The sequence below is a fragment of the Phytophthora parasitica genome, assembly GCF_000247585.1.
Source record: "Phytophthora parasitica INRA-310 unplaced genomic scaffold supercont2.4, whole genome shotgun sequence".
In the NCBI taxonomy this organism is placed as follows: Eukaryota; Oomycota; class Peronosporomycetes; order Peronosporales; family Peronosporaceae; genus Phytophthora; species Phytophthora nicotianae.
This window is the reverse complement of record NW_008648990.1, coordinates 695,745-714,292: the sequence shown is the minus strand read 5'-3', so window position 1 is coordinate 714,292 and position 18,548 is coordinate 695,745. Positions and strand designations below refer to the sequence as shown.

The 18,548-nt window shown below is 45.5% G+C and overlaps 5 protein-coding genes across 5 annotated transcripts; 4 read left to right on the top strand and 1 right to left on the bottom strand.

Annotated features, from left to right (window-relative positions):
• Nucleotides 1-2,432: 2,432 nt before the first annotated feature.
• PPTG_21231 (hypothetical protein) lies at nucleotides 2,433-3,827 on the top strand (the record flags this gene model as incomplete). Its single annotated transcript, XM_008896484.1, has 2 exons — nucleotides 2,433-3,377; nucleotides 3,456-3,827. The coding sequence occupies 2 exons, from the start codon at nucleotides 2,433-2,435 to the stop codon at nucleotides 3,825-3,827; spliced, it is 1,317 nt and encodes a 438-aa protein (XP_008894732.1).
• A 2,041-nt stretch (nucleotides 3,828-5,868) lies between these two features.
• PPTG_03186 (hypothetical protein) lies at nucleotides 5,869-6,445 on the bottom strand (the record flags this gene model as incomplete). The annotated part of the gene is made up of 2 exons (XM_008895863.1): nucleotides 5,869-6,019; nucleotides 6,414-6,445. 2 exons carry the CDS (start codon nucleotides 6,443-6,445, stop codon nucleotides 5,869-5,871), a joined length of 183 nt encoding a protein of 60 aa, XP_008894111.1.
• Nucleotides 6,446-8,130: 1,685 nt separating this feature from the next.
• Nucleotides 8,131-8,588, top strand: PPTG_21230 (hypothetical protein; the record flags this gene model as incomplete). The annotated part of the gene is made up of 2 exons (XM_008896483.1): nucleotides 8,131-8,227; nucleotides 8,536-8,588. The coding sequence occupies 2 exons, from the start codon at nucleotides 8,131-8,133 to the stop codon at nucleotides 8,586-8,588; spliced, it is 150 nt and encodes a 49-aa protein (XP_008894731.1).
• Nucleotides 8,589-16,330: 7,742 nt separating this feature from the next.
• PPTG_21229 (hypothetical protein) lies at nucleotides 16,331-16,639 on the top strand (the record flags this gene model as incomplete). Its single annotated transcript, XM_008896482.1, has 2 exons — nucleotides 16,331-16,391; nucleotides 16,527-16,639. The coding sequence occupies 2 exons, from the start codon at nucleotides 16,331-16,333 to the stop codon at nucleotides 16,637-16,639; spliced, it is 174 nt and encodes a 57-aa protein (XP_008894730.1).
• Nucleotides 16,640-17,619: 980 nt separating this feature from the next.
• PPTG_21228 (hypothetical protein) lies at nucleotides 17,620-18,503 on the top strand (the record flags this gene model as incomplete). The annotated part of the gene is made up of 3 exons (XM_008896481.1): nucleotides 17,620-17,697; nucleotides 18,122-18,196; nucleotides 18,459-18,503. The coding sequence occupies 3 exons, from the start codon at nucleotides 17,620-17,622 to the stop codon at nucleotides 18,501-18,503; spliced, it is 198 nt and encodes a 65-aa protein (XP_008894729.1).
• Between the last annotated feature and the right edge of the window lie 45 nt (nucleotides 18,504-18,548).

The window sequence follows — 18,548 nt, the reverse complement described above, 5'->3', positions numbered from 1 at the left end:
TAGCGGGGTAGTTGAGGGCGAGAGCGGAGACGGTGGACCGGCCAAGCTGCAAACTCCGGCGACTAACGCATGTTCTTGGTAGAATTAACTTGATTACTGTATGGTCCAGTATACTCCCCGCTACAGCTTCCAATCTTGTACTGTTCCTGATAAGACCAATTCCACTCTATTATTCCCTTAAGTCCTAGCGGTCCATTACCTTCTGCTCGTCCTATAAATGCCCTTTCTGTCCCTTCTATAGTCTGGTCGCGTGGTACTTACAATAGGTACAAATCAGTTGATGTGTCCACAGTAGATCGAATCCTTGGAGGTAGATCGCGTGTCTAAATGATTGCACCTTGTTGATCCACTCAGATGATTCTGTAATATTCACGGATGATGACCTAATCAATGATGCGCCGTCGTCGACCACGAGTCTCCGAAACGGATCGGGTCACATCCCATGAATCAGTCCCTTCTTCCCAGAAGCCAACTGTCACTTCACCACATCTGCTTCATGATCTTCGCATTCCTGTCTACGACTCCAGAAGCAGAACCAGCTCGACGGACATCTAAGTACGCGTTCACGCCGTAGCAGTTCAGGCTACCGAACACGAGGGTATCACTGCTCCTGAACTCCGAGGTAAGGCTTCCTCTGTTTTTGCTGAAATTGTTGTCTATGCAGATGCTGTGCGATTCCAGACTCACCCAGGGATCGCTATCCGTCTATCCGACTTTTTGTTTGGAATGTTCGGGATGTCGATTTTTCACTTCTCCCCGTTTGGTGAGCATCAGCGGATGACATAGCTCAATACTGGTGGTGTGACTATGCAAAATTTCCCCGCCAGAGTTACGGCTCCGACGCCCTCTGCGGCCTCATCGACTGTTGACTTAGTCGACGCAGCACGAATGCTGTGTCGACATGGCCAAGAGTTCCTAGCGCAACCGGCTCGCGATGTACTGGAAGCGCTACTCGACTTTGTTCAGCAGCTAGACGGATGGGATTTATATATCGTAACCGATCCCCCTTATCTGATGTTTCGGATCAACTCTGCCCCCGTGCACTTCCGCTCTCCCATGGGAACACTCACTCGGCAAGCCTCCATATGCTTGGCCGTCTTTCTCTTAATAACGGTGAGTTACAGGATATTATGCATGCACTGTATTGTGGGCTCTACTCAAAATTTCCATGGGCGGTTCTTGGAATGAATCTCCCCCAAATCGCCCGGCGCTTACAGTTCCGTATACTGACCCGTTTAAGTACGAAATAAGATCATGACATGTGGCACTAAAAGACGTGGTGGGTTCTACTAATGACTTGGATTTGTATATGGGTGATTGTCCTCCTGCTCCTCAAACAGACCCACATCGGCAAATTTGGACGAAATTCACAACAACGGCGTTCATTTCTTGATCGCCAGCGTCAAGGGAGCCAACACCATTGCCGCACCCGGCAACATCAACTTGAGAGAGACGTCGCCAACGTCAGCCTTGTACTCCGGCTATCTTTGACTTAATTCCGACTCACAACGGCGCTTCAGCCTATCTTTACTATTTGTCCGCGATGGACTACCCGTCTGCGTCGTCGTCGCGCTGTGTGAACGGTGCCCCGGCTCACGTAGCACCAGATATGCTAGACGCGCGTGTAAAACGACACATTATCCAGAGTATGGGAGGACTTAGTGAGCGTTTCTCTCATATGTGAAGGTACTCAAGGAGTCTAGGGTTCAGACTGCAGGGGCCTAGTCCAAGCTCAGACGGAGATGTGGTTTCTTCGGGTTGAACACCGGAGTTCCTCCGTTATAAAAAAGTGCTTTGCGCGCCTCTTCAGTCATACCAGTCGGTGCTCCACTTAACGTGGCTGGACATGCCGAGCCACGTTATCGGACCGACTTCATCAAAAGTCAATCTGCAACATATCCAGGTGGCGGATTCAGATCGGGTTGGTAAGACAATCTTGACGTTTTGCGGTGTGGATACAGATCGCAAAGAACTGGAGACAATTTCGAAGTATGCCATCCGACGGCGTTTGTCACTCGTCGACATAGTACATCAATGAAGAGGGGAGATGACCCTCACCAAATAAATTCCTCAATTCAGGTCGACTTCGTTACTTCCTACAAGACTGCCCGTTCTTCGACATGATAGTACGGATTGCGGTGTCGAATTTTCTGTACTAATCCTGTCCTAAATGTCCTACAAAATCCTAAAAAACGTCGTAAATTACTGGAATAGATTGCAAAATGTATCCTAAAAGTGTTCTAAATCCCGAAATATATTCGAATCCTAATACTGTCCAAAACTAAAAACCGGTATTTTAGACGGAAGTTTAGGACACATCCTAAAACCTATTTTGAGTCAGACTTTGGATTGAGGTTATTTAAAAGTTGACGGGAACCAATCATGCAGAACTACATTGTGTACGTATCTGTTGACACTTCTCAACTTCGTCCATGGAGCACAAGAACTACCGCTTCTGTAAGAAGCGCACCGTAGTGGAGACAGGAACAACCTATTTCAGCTGCGTGAAGTTCCGGGCAGGCTGTCCAGTACGTCTTGTAGTCAAGAAGGGTGGCGCTATCATCGAAAGAAATGCCCACTGCTGCGACCAAGACATTTTAGAAGAGGTCGCAGACGTTCGCCGCGACATGTCGTTGGAGTTCCAAGATCGCGCCATTAAGGAGTTCTCTGTTGCACCTGGTGTTCTGTGGCAGCGCGTCTTTGATGAATTCCGTGCCAAGCATCACCCGTCCACTATCTACGCTATTGCGCGCCCGAATGGTGTTACAATCATTAAAAACGTGCGCCAGGGTGCCACGGGTGGCGATATTTTCCGTGCAGTTGAGGCTACACCGGTGCGAAGCATTAGCGACTCGGACCCGCGCCCGTTCCTACAATTCAGCATGGCTCACCCCACCACCACCGGCATACAGCGCATGCTGTGCTTTGGGCATCCGGACTTACTGCGGATTCTACGGTACCCGCAGCTGACCCTATTTATCGACGGTACCTTTTCCGTGGTACCAAAGGGTTTCTCGCAGTGCCTTATTGCTATGGTCTATGATCCCAGTGTCGACGTATACGTGCCGCTACTCTACGTACTCGTCAATTCGAAAAGCCAAGAAACGTATTGGCGAGTACTAGAGCAGCTCATCATGGCGTCCGACCGCCTGCTGGAGCCTCGCGATGTTACCTGTGACTTTGAGCTTGCGTTAATTAACGCTGTGATTGAGCAGTTTCCTACAGCCAACATCGTTGGCTGCCTCTTCCACTGGAAGCAGGCTCTTCGTAGGAAGATGATAGAGCTGAAGATTCCCAAGGAACAGATCGCGGATGCCATGAAGTCTGGAAAGCTGGACGTGCTTACAGTCATTCCTGCCGAAGAAGTGCTGGACAAGGTACGTAATTTTTCTGTATTTACTTTCGGAAAATATGACTTATATAAAAATACTTTTTTATTTATTTTTTTTATGCAGGGACTACGGTACGTTCGAAGCATCATCGACGAGACCGAGACGAAAACTAAATGGACCGCTTTCTGGAAGTACTTTGTACGAACGTGGACGAAGAGGTTCGACATGTCGCTGTGGAACGTGAGCCAGATGCGGCGCAACAATGTGAGCATGACAAATCGGACTAATAACCCGCTGGAGAAGTACAATCGCGATTTTGCTGCTCGCATTGGTGCGCCGCATCCAAGTATCCTCGTCTTCATTGAAGCTGCAAAGAAAGAAGCTCATTCCTACGTAAAGCTGCTGGACGACATCAAGCATGGTCGGCAGAGCGCTCCTGCTCACGCGCGATCTGTGAATGTTGAAGTTCCTGGGGAATACACGGCGTTTGAGTAGGTATTCTGACATTCAGTAAGTCATAAGAGATATCTTGTTGACATGGGCAGTGTATAAGTTTCCTACGTGTCCTAACTGTCGTACGTGTCCTCACTGTCCTACGTGTCCTCACTGTCCTACGTGTCCTAAATGTCCTAGAATCGATGCCGAAGGTTCGTGCCAATACCGTCATTTATGACAGTAGGTACTAGGACAAGTTAGGACGTTTAGGACGCTTTTAGTACGGAAAAGCTTCTTCCCGGATTGCGCGTACCGGTATTTGCTTGACGTGGACATCGGAGTACCCAGCGCACCGGACGCCTCCGCATGATCACAAGCCCGCACGACTGTTTCAATCTTCGGCCGATGAAGTAGGTTCGCGGAGACCAGAGTAGCGGAACGGACCTCGTTGTGAGTATATTATTGCTTTGCCACTGGGCCGATATTCCGTGCAGCCCATTTGGAGCGGTGGAGAAGAATGGTGTCAGTCCTCAAGACGAAGCTCGCCCGATGCATAAACTTTCCTACTCAGAATCTACTTCTACTAGCGACTACTTTAACTTAAATAGCGATATCTGGAGCGCTGTTTGAGTTAAAGTAGTCGTTTATAGCGTCGTCGCTTTACCAGAAGCATTGATGAGTTGGTGAATTGCATCCCGATACCATCATCCAGCTGCTACAAGGTGACGCGAAGACGGCATTTCGTCACCTCATGCTCCACGCCATTCATGTGCGCAGGATGGGTGGGATGTTCCCTGACAAAAAGGGTCTTGTGATATATCTGGCGGCTCCGATCGGCTGGTTGGGCTCCTTTTCTTTTTACAGCGCTTTCTGTTGAGCAATAAACTACATTCTAAGAGTCAAGTCCCCAGCATCCGTGTTGGAAAGCGCAGATGACGATTACTTCTTCGTGTATGAGTGGGTAGATGACCACATCCTCATCGAACCCGATAGATGCAACCGCCTAGAGCTGAATCGACACTCCGCCGTAAAATGATGGCTGTGCTGGGACCGGGCAGCATCCATGACTCCAAATTTTCCAATTGGTCCACCGAACTTCAATTCTTGGCTGATTTCCATACTACTGGATAGTGAAAAGGCCAGCAAGCTAACTCCAGAAATTACTCGGTAATCTTCGCCACCTCACCACATGCCTACGGCCGGCTAAGCCATTCTACCAGCGGCTCCATGGTATCTACTAGTATATACGACTTCATTCGTTCCAGTCCATGCCACTTAGCCCAGGCCGCTCGATGCAATGAAACATATGGTGTTGGTGGTAAGACTTCAACTTCCCTCATTGTGGTCTGCTGGTGCGACACTATCTCAGCTATTTCAAGGATCAACCTCCTAAATTCCAAGAACGGCTTCGGACAAAAGATTAATTGAGCTATCGGGTTGGCTGAAGCTATTTTCCGAAATTGTCTATCTGTTCAACACCTCCCCAAATCAGTTATTAGCATGGAAGATGCAGGATCACAACCGCGGTCAACAGTTCAATCACTCATGTGGCCAACATTGTGTTGTGGTTGGCAGCAGGTGCAAGTGCCCTTGCATTGGAGGAGAATCCACAAGGACTGCGTTATCTCGACAGCACTATCACTTGTCGTGGAACCAAAAAAAAATGGTGGAGCACAACTATGGAGTACAGCCCCTGCTCCCCAGCGACCCTGCCAGTGCATCAAGACAACTCGTCCTCTTTGCGGTACTCTGCTATAGATACGGCGGTAGCACCGCCTCCGCCAGAAGCAATATACTACAGACCATTCGTCCAAGCTCAGAGCGGTCGCGTGGAACCATCACCTCCAATTCGGTGTCAATATCGACCTCCATCCTCACCACGCAATGGTAACTACAGAAATCAACCGACTTCAGGTGTCCCCACGGCTCATGCAACCAATTACGATATTCATCCTCTAAGTGTTACAAGCCGTCTAATTTCATCACAGCCCACGACCGTGTACTAGTGGGGAGGGCTACGGTCAGGGGCTTCGTCTTTTTGCTGAGGCGAAGTGAGTGCCTGATTCGCAATAAGAAGCCTTATCAATTCGCTATTCGTCGATCAGACGTCAAGCTCTACGACCAAGAAGACTGAAGGTGTGAAGTCAGGTCTCAAGTGCATCGCGATCAACTTTGTGGCCGGAGTAGGCGTCACGCGGTCCTTAACGACCTCGTCAGCTTCGTGGTGCTGTCCACTTTGAGCCGTCTGGTATCTAGTCCAACATCACCAGTCAGTTAGTGGCGATCCCGATGAGTTGTTGTGCGAGATCGAGCATGATCAATTTCTTCAAGCCCAAGTTGTGGATATGTGAATCTAAGAGCGTTGCAACTTCGCTAACCGAGACGAAAGCCATTTCGACACTTGTTCCGTTAGAATCGGCGGTGCTACAGCCATGTTTGCTGGTGGAATCGATAGCTGGACTATCTGCACGCCCGTACTGCCAGTACTACATAGTATGTAGAATTTCATAACCTAATTGAAGATTTGAGAGTAAATCAAAAGAAGGTATTATGGGTTTCTTTTCCCTAATCCTCAAGCGACACCGTATCACCAGATCAGAAGCCTGTCCATACTGAAAGATAATCTAAAAGGGCTACTAAACTTACAACAGCGTCAATTCGATGCTCTCTACATCCATACGTGCAGCTACCTCAAAGTCCTATTATTCTATACCAAAACAAACCACAAGAAATCGCGCTGTCTCTCCTCTTTCTTTTGGCCCAAGTAGCAACTTAACCCGATAATTCCTATTGACATTATACATTTTTTGAGCGTTTTTCCGGAGGTTACTAAACTGGCAATTTTCCTTAGCCACTCTGTTACGTCTAACGTCGTTTTTAGTACAACAACAAATGGCTTCAGGCAGATTAGCTCAGACATTCACTGTCCTGATTTGGTGTGGACCGAAAGGCCATTGTAGTAGAGCACGAGTCGACGTCCTACGTTCTTCTTTCATAGTGCACAGTGGTAAGTCGTTGTAATCGAGGTCGCTATTACTAGCTTGAATTTATATGTTTCAAACCGAAAATATATTATTGTCCGCTAAAACCACTTACACACCCTACCGGAGTTACTCGAACGTACGATCGAAACTTAAAACAAGCCATTATGCTAAATATTAAAAAATTCGCTCCACTCCAACTCAATATGTCGGAGCGGGGCACGGATGACCAACCTAACCCTCCCGGCTTTGATTGGTCAGGACGATTTTGTAAGATGTCATATGATTGGTAGTGGAAATAGGTGAATGATCATATATGCCCTTACTACTGTGAACCCTTTCGTGAACGGGAACGTTTAACCTGGATATATTATACTATATAACGCCAAGTCATTTGGCCGTCAAAGGAAGCATTTTTCCCAGTTTAATAAATTGCAAATCTTCCGCAAATCCTTGTAGTTCAATAGAAATGATGATTCTGCCTCACCCACGCACCAAAATCAAATAAATAGGGCATTTTTGGCTCCTTGTATGGCGACACGAGTACAGATAACGACGGTGAAATCCTCTATATCATACAAATCCGCCATAACCTCCGGCTCACATTCAACAAAAAAACACACACATCGTCCGCCAACAACGTCCGACAACTTGAGGCAGCCGATGTGGATATATCGCAAACTCGACGGCGCGGTAGCTGGGGTGTGGGCACGTGCGAGGCAGTCTATAGTGCTCCGCTTGCCCGCGAGTCCATGCGTGCTCTGTCTGGACATCCCGCTCTCGAGCTACAGTTGATCCCCCCCCCCCCCCCCTTTCTGGATTTACAGCGACTTGTTTTTCCTAAAGTCGAAATTGCCAAAAACATACTTTAGACCACAATTGGGAAGACAATTTGGCTGCACTGAGTTTCTCGAGCTGCTCCAGTACCATAGAGTTTTTTTTATATATAAGATTGCGCTGTTATTTTCGATCATCTCCCGAGTCGCATTCACGAGCATACCATCTTTGTAGAATCCATTCAGCAATATAGGGCTCAAGCCTTGACAGGTGTGGCAAGTGCCCAAAGTCCAGTGGAAAGAAATCTTCAACTTGCAATGCCTTTATTATCGGAGCACGTTACTAATCAACACTCTGAGTCTAATTTATATGAATAAATTAGACTCTCATCACACCCAAAAATGCTACAGCTGTTCAAAGAAACTCGAGATTGCCTTACCTCGATGCTGGAAGGAAATAAAACGTTTCGTTTATTGCCAGTGGGCTCCCCCAACAGATCTGATACCGCTGATCTTGAATGTTCTGCAACAAGCGAACCGAGAATAAGTACACTCTGTCCAACTCAGCTCACATCAGCCAATATCAACATACCGCCAAATTGCTCGATGAGCAGAGGTATATCAACCGTAAAGGAACTATGGGCTGAGGGGCACGATGGCGTCGCAGACAAACCATCTATTGAGTATCTGGAGACCACGTACGGTACAAAGTGGCGTCAGTCATCAAAGGAGTCTAAATATTTCTCAAGACACCACTGCGTATAAAGATACGTACAGGATCTAGTAGATGGAGAGCTATGAATCGAAGCCGATATGGAACGCGGAAGGAGAGGCATTGATGCTTTCTCGCAAATACCTAAGCAGTAAGAAATCGCACTAGCCATTTATATATAATTAATAAATATTTAGTTTAAGAAAACTTACCACGGACGAAGTCTGTACTGGTAATTTCCTGCTGGTGGTATTCTGTAGCTGGTCACTGATATCGTGGTCGGGAAATTATGTATGCAGCCCCCACCGTCTCGCACGCGGGTGGCAACTCGAGCACCCTCTCAATCGCCTAGTCGTTGGACTTGGGTACTGTGTCTCCGTAGTGTCTGGGGTCAACCCCTCTGTCAGCTACGGCGTCACTGTCGTGTACACAGACTACAATGTTATCACGTCTCCTCTGTTGATGCCCCATTCCGTCTGTACGATCGTGTACGCTGACTACGATCGAAGCCGCTTTCCAATAGGTCCCAACTGCAAACGTCTTCGAGCCAAAAGTCCGTTAGCGCCGTAGAATCCTCAGCACGTCGTTACCTTCCATGACAGGCACCGATATCACCTTCTTGCACGCCGTGCACACCGCCTCCGTGCCTTCGTAGTCAGTATGCTGTATACAGAGCAAGACCAAACATCTCCTGCGTCTCGTGGGTCTGCATGCGCGCCGACAATTGATGGCCACAATATTGACGCTTTTTCTGGCGAATAGGAAGCGTAGTTTTAGATCATGACCTGATTTTAATATCTTGAAGATATCAGCCGTTTTTTTTTTTTGCTGTTACCTTGCACTTAAGGTCTCAAGGTCAGTGACTGTTTTGCTGGTACTTGAGGAGTGAGGTAACCTAACACCACCCATGTTGACACGATCACCAAAGAATTGGAGCCCATCACCATAGCATCGGATGGAATCACTCACCATCTAATTGGACTAAATCACCATTGATTTGGCGTTTTTCACCATGAGGATAGTGAGTATAAAGTAAATATAGAGTTGCGCTCTGGTAGTTTCAGGCATTAATAGAAGTAATTATAGCGCGTCGGGAGGTATTCTTTGTTTCGCTCTTCACATTCAAGAGCCTTCTTGCAGAATAAACGACCTGGCAACGATAGTACGCTTCACGCGCTCTCCTATATGCTTAATATTTCATGTGCAATAATTATACTAAGGCTAAATTCATGTATTACAGAATTCTATGGACTTGAATCGAGCTAACCACAGTGGACGGAGAATACCGTGGATAGAGATATGGAATTCAGCCACGAATTGCGAAAGGACACTGGATGAACATGTGGATTCGCTGCCAAGTCGTACTCGTCAACGAAATACACCAGAAAGATGCACGTTGGACCACGCCCGTTTTTTTTTTTATGATGACAAAACGCTGATGACACGAATATCCACTGAGATATAATATGATCTGCTATTTTACCTTTCCGTAGAATAGCAGATCATATTATATCTCAGTGGATATTACACCCTCGGTTTAGCATGTGGCAAGCGTTCCACACACCTTCGGGATACGAACGAATAACCCATTAGAGCAGTATCATAAAACACTCAAGTTAGTGAACAAGTCTAAGAGAGCTGCACCCATCGAAATGCTCGAGAAATTAGATCAGTCGCGCCTCGTTTTCGCTAACTCGAAGACTACTTTCATGAGCACCCCTCATATTTCGCAGCGATTAAAAGCCCTGTACTCTTTGACATTGCGGAAGCGAGAACTTTCTACAACATTACTTGCAGCTTTTGATAGCATCCCAGCCCAACTAGTCCAAATACAACATATTCCAAGAAGGAGGTATGGTGATATAGAGAGCAGTTCGTCCGATGATTTTCATGTGGAGCCAATAAGCCAAAATCTACCGTATAAGTCAATTCATATATTGCGTATACAGTGGCAAAGTATGCCGGAAAATGGATGGCTCGTTAACGCTGTTTCGCGTACATGTATGTGGCTGTCGTTTTTGTGGAAAGTTTGGTGTGTGTGTTCATATAATTCACGCTACACAGGAATTGCGACTTCCCTGCCCCGGAATGCCTGATCGCGAACGTACATTTGTTAGTGTAGGAGACCAGCGCAGAAGAGAACAAAGAATCGGACATGGAAGCCGACGTCAACATGATCTAGCTGTCACGTCACCTAATCTACAGGGAAATAAAGACACTGTGCAAGCGGTTGCTCGCAGGCAAATGTACGGTCCGTGGCTGCGTTGCCCTCCAGCCGAGCAGAATAGGGATTTACAAAATAGCATATCCATTCCAAGGACGTTTCCAGATTCAACGATATTTTTTTTTTCTAACTGGAACCCACTGAATTTGAATGATGGAGTTGAAGAACAATTCGGGTACAGTGAATATGACAATACGGATCACACATCACACGATCAACCATTTGAATTTGAATTTGCCCTGACGCACTTTGAAAACCGAAATCACTATGACCGTCGTACCTCAACCTCATACCCTTCGAACGTTAATCGTGACGGCCACAGCCCTGACACATCATTCCATACTTTTCGAAACACAACCAGTGGCCCATGACAAATGTGCATGTTAAAGAAAACTCTAGAGCTGGTGGCGGGCGCGATAATTCAGAGAATCCATTTGGGCGTATCTCTGATATCCACACGACCAGTACACAGCAAAGAAGTACGCATCATGCTTCTTGTACTCACACTTAGCGACGTAAGTACTAATACTATCACAATAATACATATCTTGATTCTGGGACCCATTTCTGTGGCATTTCATGCATTCGATGCACATAAAGCACATAAAGTCCCAATTCTAATTGCTTCTCCATTATATATCTGTGTAACAACCATCTGACAATTGCATGTAAGTAGAATAAAAAGAGTTAGCGTGTCTTGTTGTTACAGAAGATAACTGGCACTTTACACGTTGGTGAAGCTTTCCAAATCACTGGTGATTCATTACCACATGATCGGCAACCAAATCTCTGGTGATGTAGACTAAATGTTTGGTGGCGATATACAAATCTTTGGTGCTTAGTCCTCTCCCTCGTACTTGAGGATACACCATTTTTGGATCAAATTGAAAATTTCCCACATCAATACGAAAAAAAAACAGCTAGAATCAAAACTGGAAAAAACAAGAGACATGCGAAATGCCCCGTCTAATCGTTTCAAGGGGCGAGATTTGAGAGTGGACATGTGTCCTACTCTGCACATATTATTAAATAGCATAGGTGAGGGGATGCTAAAACATTATGTATTGAAGGTTTTCTTGTTTTGAATGTAGCTCTTTCTATTTTGATCTGGGAAATTCTCAATTTGATCCAGAGATGGTGTACTCCCATGAAAGGGTTACGGTTACCTATTTAGTAAGGTCGGAGAATTGACGATATTCATTCATTTCAATATATATTGACCGATCCCTGGATGTTAGTTCTTATTGTCAGTTTGCATAGGCTGTAGTTCGAGTGACAAGGTCTAAGAAAGCAGATAATATGATCCGTAAGGACAGCACACAGATAAATTTGTTCCCAAAGCAAAGGTAGAACTTCACATAAGCAAGACTACCTCCGATAAGAAAATATCGCACATTTCAAAAAAAAAAATTACGAGAGCTCTGCCTCGTTCCTTTTCCGGGTATAAGATGTGCAGAGATTCGCTGTACGAAACCCTTGCACAAAATTGGCTAGTGGCAGTAGTATCACGCTAGTAATAAGGCGAGTAGGAAGGACACAGAATCAACTTGCATCATCAACATGTAGCCAGAGGCGTATATGCTCCGCCAATTCAGCCCAAACTTCCCTCACAAGATTTGGGAGGTATCTTGAGGTCCATCCCACTGCACAATGCCGCGCAACACAGTACTACGCTATCGCTTGAGCAGTAGAGAAGCAGGGCGTCATTGACATGAGCGGATAGCGATACAGCTAGCCATACTTCATGCGAGGTAAAAGATAAAGCGTAATCGATGCGTGGTGTGTGGTTCTCGGCGCCACCAATTCCTTCCGCCATCAAAAACAGCTTCACGCTCCGGGGGTTCTTTACCTATAGCAGCATAATCTAGTTCTAGTATCAAACCTGCATTCACGTTAGCACCGAGGATAGCATATAAGCAGTCAACACATTTTCACGGAAGCAGCATTTCCAGGCGTACTCACCTCATCTATTTATCCCTCCCCATGACCCTCCGTCCTCCAGTTGAAATTCTTCTCCATCTCCTGGTTGGTTCGTTGCGTGATATTTCATTGATCTGCTAAACTCTGTCGCTTCATTACGCGGGAATCTTCGGTCAAGGTCTCTTGAGCTGGAGGGAGGAATCTTGCGTAGTGACAAGTTCGGGTGAAAATGCGAAACCATGTGAAAACGTTTAAGTCGGCTTTGGAGGATATCCAAATTCAACAACATTGTGTTAACACACATATGTGAGTTATTTTTTATTCGAGGTAGTATTTTATAGTTCATTTTTCGTCTTACAACCAAGAGGTATTGGTAAGGTATTATTAGCTGTAAGAATTTAGCGGTGGCGAATACGGGGCGCACGACTGTACTCCCACGATAAGGCGACAAAAAATTCAACGATGTTGTAAGAAGGCTGACCGGACCAAGGTTTGCACGGACTTCCTCCAGCTCATGTAGAGGTGCATGTTACCACTAGCTCATTTCGTCCATACTATTGTATCCACACGATAATTTATCGAGCCCTGAACATAAGTCCACCGAGCTTGTATACACAACCACACAATATTTTTATATACGTGCACCGCTCGTCAATGTTAGAGCAAGATGCTGAGCAACCGACACGAGCCCCCCCCCCAATATCAATCCTTTGTAGACATCTTCGCTCCAGCACTTGACACTTCGGGAAATGTTGTCGGTCGTGCTCGCCAGATCTCGCGACAAGGCTGTTCGTACACGCAACTGTTCACTTCATCCAGACGTTATATCTGCGCCGAAATGGAGCTCTACCTCACCTTACTTGCCACCGCTTCAAGCTATCTTCGCCAGTGTCTCTGTGGTGGCAGCCTTTTGGATGCTCAAGCTAATATTATTCGCCTTGAGAGCAGTACAGTGGCACACACACAAACAGCAGAGTGTCGTGAAGGCAGCTCAACCACCGCTCAACCGTGCGCAGTCTTTCAGTGCGCACTATACTGCAGATTCGAAATGCACACAGTTGCGGGGCCTTGAACATTGCACATGCAGATCCTATGATTTTCGCGTACATCGTAATCTTGATGTCCATGGTGTTTGATGAAAGCACATTTAATTTTTTTAATATATACTTCGCCTATAATTTGTCATTCTTATTCTGGGGTAGCAGCTGATACATGTTTAATTCGTGCAATGTTCTCCTTGTTTAAGTATATTTTGGCACGCTGTTGTGTAACTAGCCGAGCACCGCCGAGCACCGCCGCGCAATCGCTAAGACCTCCACTTCGCTTTTGCGGGATTATACCCTTTTAAACGACCATTTGTTTATCGATTACCCTTACATAAATGTTCCTTTAACTCATTTATCGATTACTTATAAATATTTCATTTAGCCCTTCATTTTATTTAGCACTTTATAATAATCTCTATAAAGTCTAATCTCTAAGGTAATCACTCGCAATCCGTAGGTACACTGTACTTTGTGCTACGGTAGTCTCCTGCGTATAAATATACCAACACGTTAAAGCTGTTCTCTCATTTACTTTTTTTTTAAGTATTGTACTATACACTTTATTTACAAATGTCTCGTGCCCTAACACTATTAACTAAGGTTTTATTGTTTTTATAATCACGACTCGATGCTTTTGCAGTGTGCAATCTGGTGTGTTCCTCAGTTCGTTGTATTGTTCGAACACCACTCCACCAAAAGGAATTATATCACTTGCTTTTGTTGTACACGTTAGTATCGTTAGCTCCAGCCGCCTACTGTCATGGGAAACTCCCAAAATAGCTATGCTAACAGCAGAGTTCATACGCACAGGTTGCAGCTAAGTGACTTTGTGCCCGACCACCGATATGGTTAAGTGTATCTCTCTCAATTGTTCTCCTTCAGATTAAGTCTTCTCGTTACAGTGAATTTGAGTTCAGCTACCAATTAGTGATGAAATAAAGCAACCGATTATAATGATCTAAGAATCGTCGCATCCACTTTCTGTTCGCTATCGGAGCTCCTTGTAAACAATCCTTGTACTCTAGTAATTTTTTAAAATGTTTTTGTAGTTACTACAATATTAAAAAAAAATTAAAATGCTGTTGCGAAATAAGTCAGGGATTCCAATCCAAACGAATAATGATCAGCTATTCGGAGCGTTAGCGTGGCTAATATCTCAGCCCTGCTGCGACTAAAGTTAAAGCGCTATAAAGAATATGATTAAGCTACTTCTACATTATGGTATTATTTAATTTTATTCAATTCAATATGTTATTGCATCTGGAACAATATGTAATTATGGCTCGAATAAGCTTATGTCTATTAGCAACCGTATTCTTATTACGGACCTGCTAGTAGTGCAGGGTTGCCCGTCGAGCATATAACAACGGAGTGTCTCATTTGAATAACATTTATGCCCTAATTAAAAACAAAAGTTTGTTATAGCCCTCCATTTAGCTCTTACGTGTCGCTATCGAGTAATTCAGACTCAAACTACGGAGCACCGTTACTATATATAGCGGAACAGGGTCCTAGCAAGCACACATTGCGCATTTGTAGTGCGATAGCAAACGAAGTAGATACATACAACGTTACTAAAGAAGTTATTATTTTATTGGTGCCGCCTTCGCTCCACTTGGCAGCTTAGAGAGAATAGCGTTGCGAGGTCGTACTATGTTCTCCGTGTGTTCAATGCGCACCACAGCAGTAAATTAGTTTCAGACTAGCCGAGCACCACCTACGCGGCGGAGATGGCGTGGTTTGTTGGAGATGAGGTGGTCGCATCTCCATGCATTTCTTGTTGCCGCGTGGTTCAGGCTCTTCTCTGCTCTTCGATATTTCGGGTACGTTTGTGGCCCCGAGAACATCAGTGTGTTGTGTACCCGGACTACTCTATAATCCAATATCTCGCGCGATTTTTCCTGGATCCGCGCATCCGTACTCACCACTTCCCTTTCGTGGCGCCGTGTTCTCCCTTGGGTTCATGCTCTTCCATTCAATTCGATTTGGTTGCTGCTTACTATTGTGTGTCCACATACTTTTCCTTTCATCCATACTCTTTCATTGTTCGGGGTTAAGGCCCATGTCCCTTGTCGTTCATGCCCCCTGTCGATGCATACTCTTCCGTGGTCTGTGTTTTTCAAATATTTCGTGGTCGGCGTTGGTTCAGGCCTCCTCGGTGGTCTGTAATCCTCAATGGTCCGCGATATTACGTGTTCATGACATCCGATGGCCTGCATTGTCGTGGGATTTCGTGATCCCGTACGCTCCCGTGGTTCCATGCATCTCGGTGGTTTGGTAGTCTCATCGTGTGGTTCCGTCGTCCGTTCTGCCGTGGTATCATGCTCCGTGGTGGCGAACTATTTCGAGGTCTGTACATTCAAGTCTCTCCTCACTCCAGGCCCTTTTGTCGTCTGTACCCTCATCGCGCTGGGCTTTCGTCTTTCGTCATATTTTTTTGTGCAACACTTCCACGCTCTTTCGTCGTGCTCTCACCACTATGTGCATTGTCCTGTTTCCTTGATTTCGTGCTCTTCACTAGTTCAGGGATCCTCCTTGACTGAGTGCTCTTCTTCGTCTTCGTGCATTTACGTGGTCTCTTGTGGTTTCATGCTTCCGTACTCCCGCTTCCATTTTACCATGCACACTGCGCTAATGTTGTGAATGTAAACCACATACGGGTCTGGTAAGTGCACACACCACAAGTGCGAGTACAAAATTGTGGTGAAGCAGATTCAGAATATTCCGAGATTGGACGCTATCAGTTCCCATCACTCACCGTCGAACACCACTCATTATGGCGATCTTGGTGAGGTCCACGTCAAACCTAGCCAAACCGACGGCGATCTCAAGTGTGGTATACACCACACCTACCCAAGTCAATAGTACCCACAATTTATCGAGTCTGTGATCGATTGTGAGACCATGAGGAAAAAGACCCACGATCTGGACCCGCTAGCGGCGAAAACAGCCGACCAAAGAGCCAGTGATACCCGGGGATTCGAGGGAGTGATACCAGGCTTTCAGGAACCACAGCTTTTGACATAGGACGAGGCTAATCCATTAAACAGTGTTGTTTTTACTTCTTACTTAGTAAGTGTTCTTTGTCTTTGCTATTCAGGGTATGGGATTGGCTTTGGTCCACCCGACGACTCCCTACAGACGTACCTACGCAAGATCGAAGTTCGAGCGCCTGGATTGATTGACCAGGATGCTCGTCAACTCTCACTCTAGACCAACTGCTAAGGGAAGCGCCAACCGCGTAAAGGAAGGAAGGCGATTTGCCGACCACAAGATACCCCCCGCGTCAAGACCAACATCGCCCCCCCCCCCACCCCCCCCCAAGACCGCCGATCTTACGCCTTAAGATCGACAACTCAATACCGTAACTGACGCAGCTAGTATAAGTATCCCCGCTGTCGTCAAAGGTCCCGCTGTTTACACAGACAGTCCAAAAAACCAGCCCAAACGCCGCTTCCGAGATCACGCGAAGAGCGAATCGGCCCACCGACGGGTACACAAGGTGAGCATTACAACTTCACGGAAGATCGGAGTACCTCCTCCGTTAGTCAGTAGTTCGGGTGCAGTGTGCAAGAGGACCTCAGCGATCAGCAATTCTCGCAGAACCACTTCGCCACAAAAACTGTCATGGTCAAATGGTTTCACTTTGCGGCTCATATGTAATGCTTAGTAAATACTGTAATGCACTACTACTGGTATGATGAACTATAAGAAAACAATAGATTATTGTAGTCCAATTATGAAAAATAGCAAGCAGAAACAATACTGCTTAATCTAACCCTACTAAAAAAAAAATAAGAAAACGTACTAAGTAATATGTATATGTACATTTATTTTACGGCGACAGAAAATTAAAAGTCTACTAAAAAAAAGTGTGCTAAGTCAAATAATAATAATAAAAGTACCTCAAAGTACGTATTTACAGCAGTTCGCATTGTCGGCGGTGACGATCGATATAAATAGCTCATGTGGTGCCCGCGTGCAGCCACTGGGATGATCGTGTGAGCCGCGCGCCTTTAGTATGTAAGCGTTCAAATGAAATGTTTTATCAAATCATAATATTTATTCAATAAAATATTTTCCAATTAATTTTATATAATGAGTACTTTACACGGGAAATACTATTATGGACAAAATACGGCCCAATTATCTCACCAGTGACCACTATTTCTCTTAACAGATTATTTTATCCTATGGTATATGTGGGTATCTCAGTGCAACCTCGCAAGGCAAACAAACATGCATACACGCAGCGTTCCTCACCTGGCGCGGTGCTTTCGGTTCTGAAAATGGGGCAAAATGAAGTTTAACAGTACAGTTAAGTACGATTTGTAGACCAATTATTATGTAATACACAGAATAGAAGCGTCGGGGCCGGCATTTCAATGATTTTACAAATATAGGTGGTTACTGTACCCGATCAGCAGTACATTGGGCAGTTCTCAACAGTAGTTATATATAAATTCCGTATAGTCAGACAGACGAGGCCTGTGGTTTTCTTCTAATCGGATTGTTTCCTTGTTCTACAGAAATATGTGACTATCATCCAATCAAGCACGCAAGAGACAGTCTGATCGCAGCAGATCCAGATGAACACTGTAAGCCATACCATAAAATTGCCGACACCTGGCCGACTGTGCCGACAAGACATGATTGGTCGAAAATGTAAGAAAACGGATTGATTCAAGTGAATAGATTGACACGGAAGGTGTAGGAAACTTGCGCAGTGCAACACTGGTTGTACGCCAAGCGAAGTTCGCTGCGAACAAAGTAAGTAAAATAATATATGCAGCATATCATAATTAATGTTGTGCAAAGGCTGCACCTCACAGCCTACTCCATGTAGCGTTGTGTAATATGATGCTAACTTCTCGTCTCTTGAGAGAGCTAGGAGGCGACTACTTCATGCATCCAAGTGGCAGCATTTATTTAACAATGCAACTTCCATTTTTTTTTTTGACACAGTGCTTCTTTTTCATAGTTTGCTTTTCGCAACTATTATCCCAGCTGGCAGGCACTGACTGTATTTTAGCTTCAAATCACATGCAAAAACGATAATACAGTACCACACTCGTGAATACTGTACTCGCCCAGTATTACTAAAAGGACTATTTACAGTTAA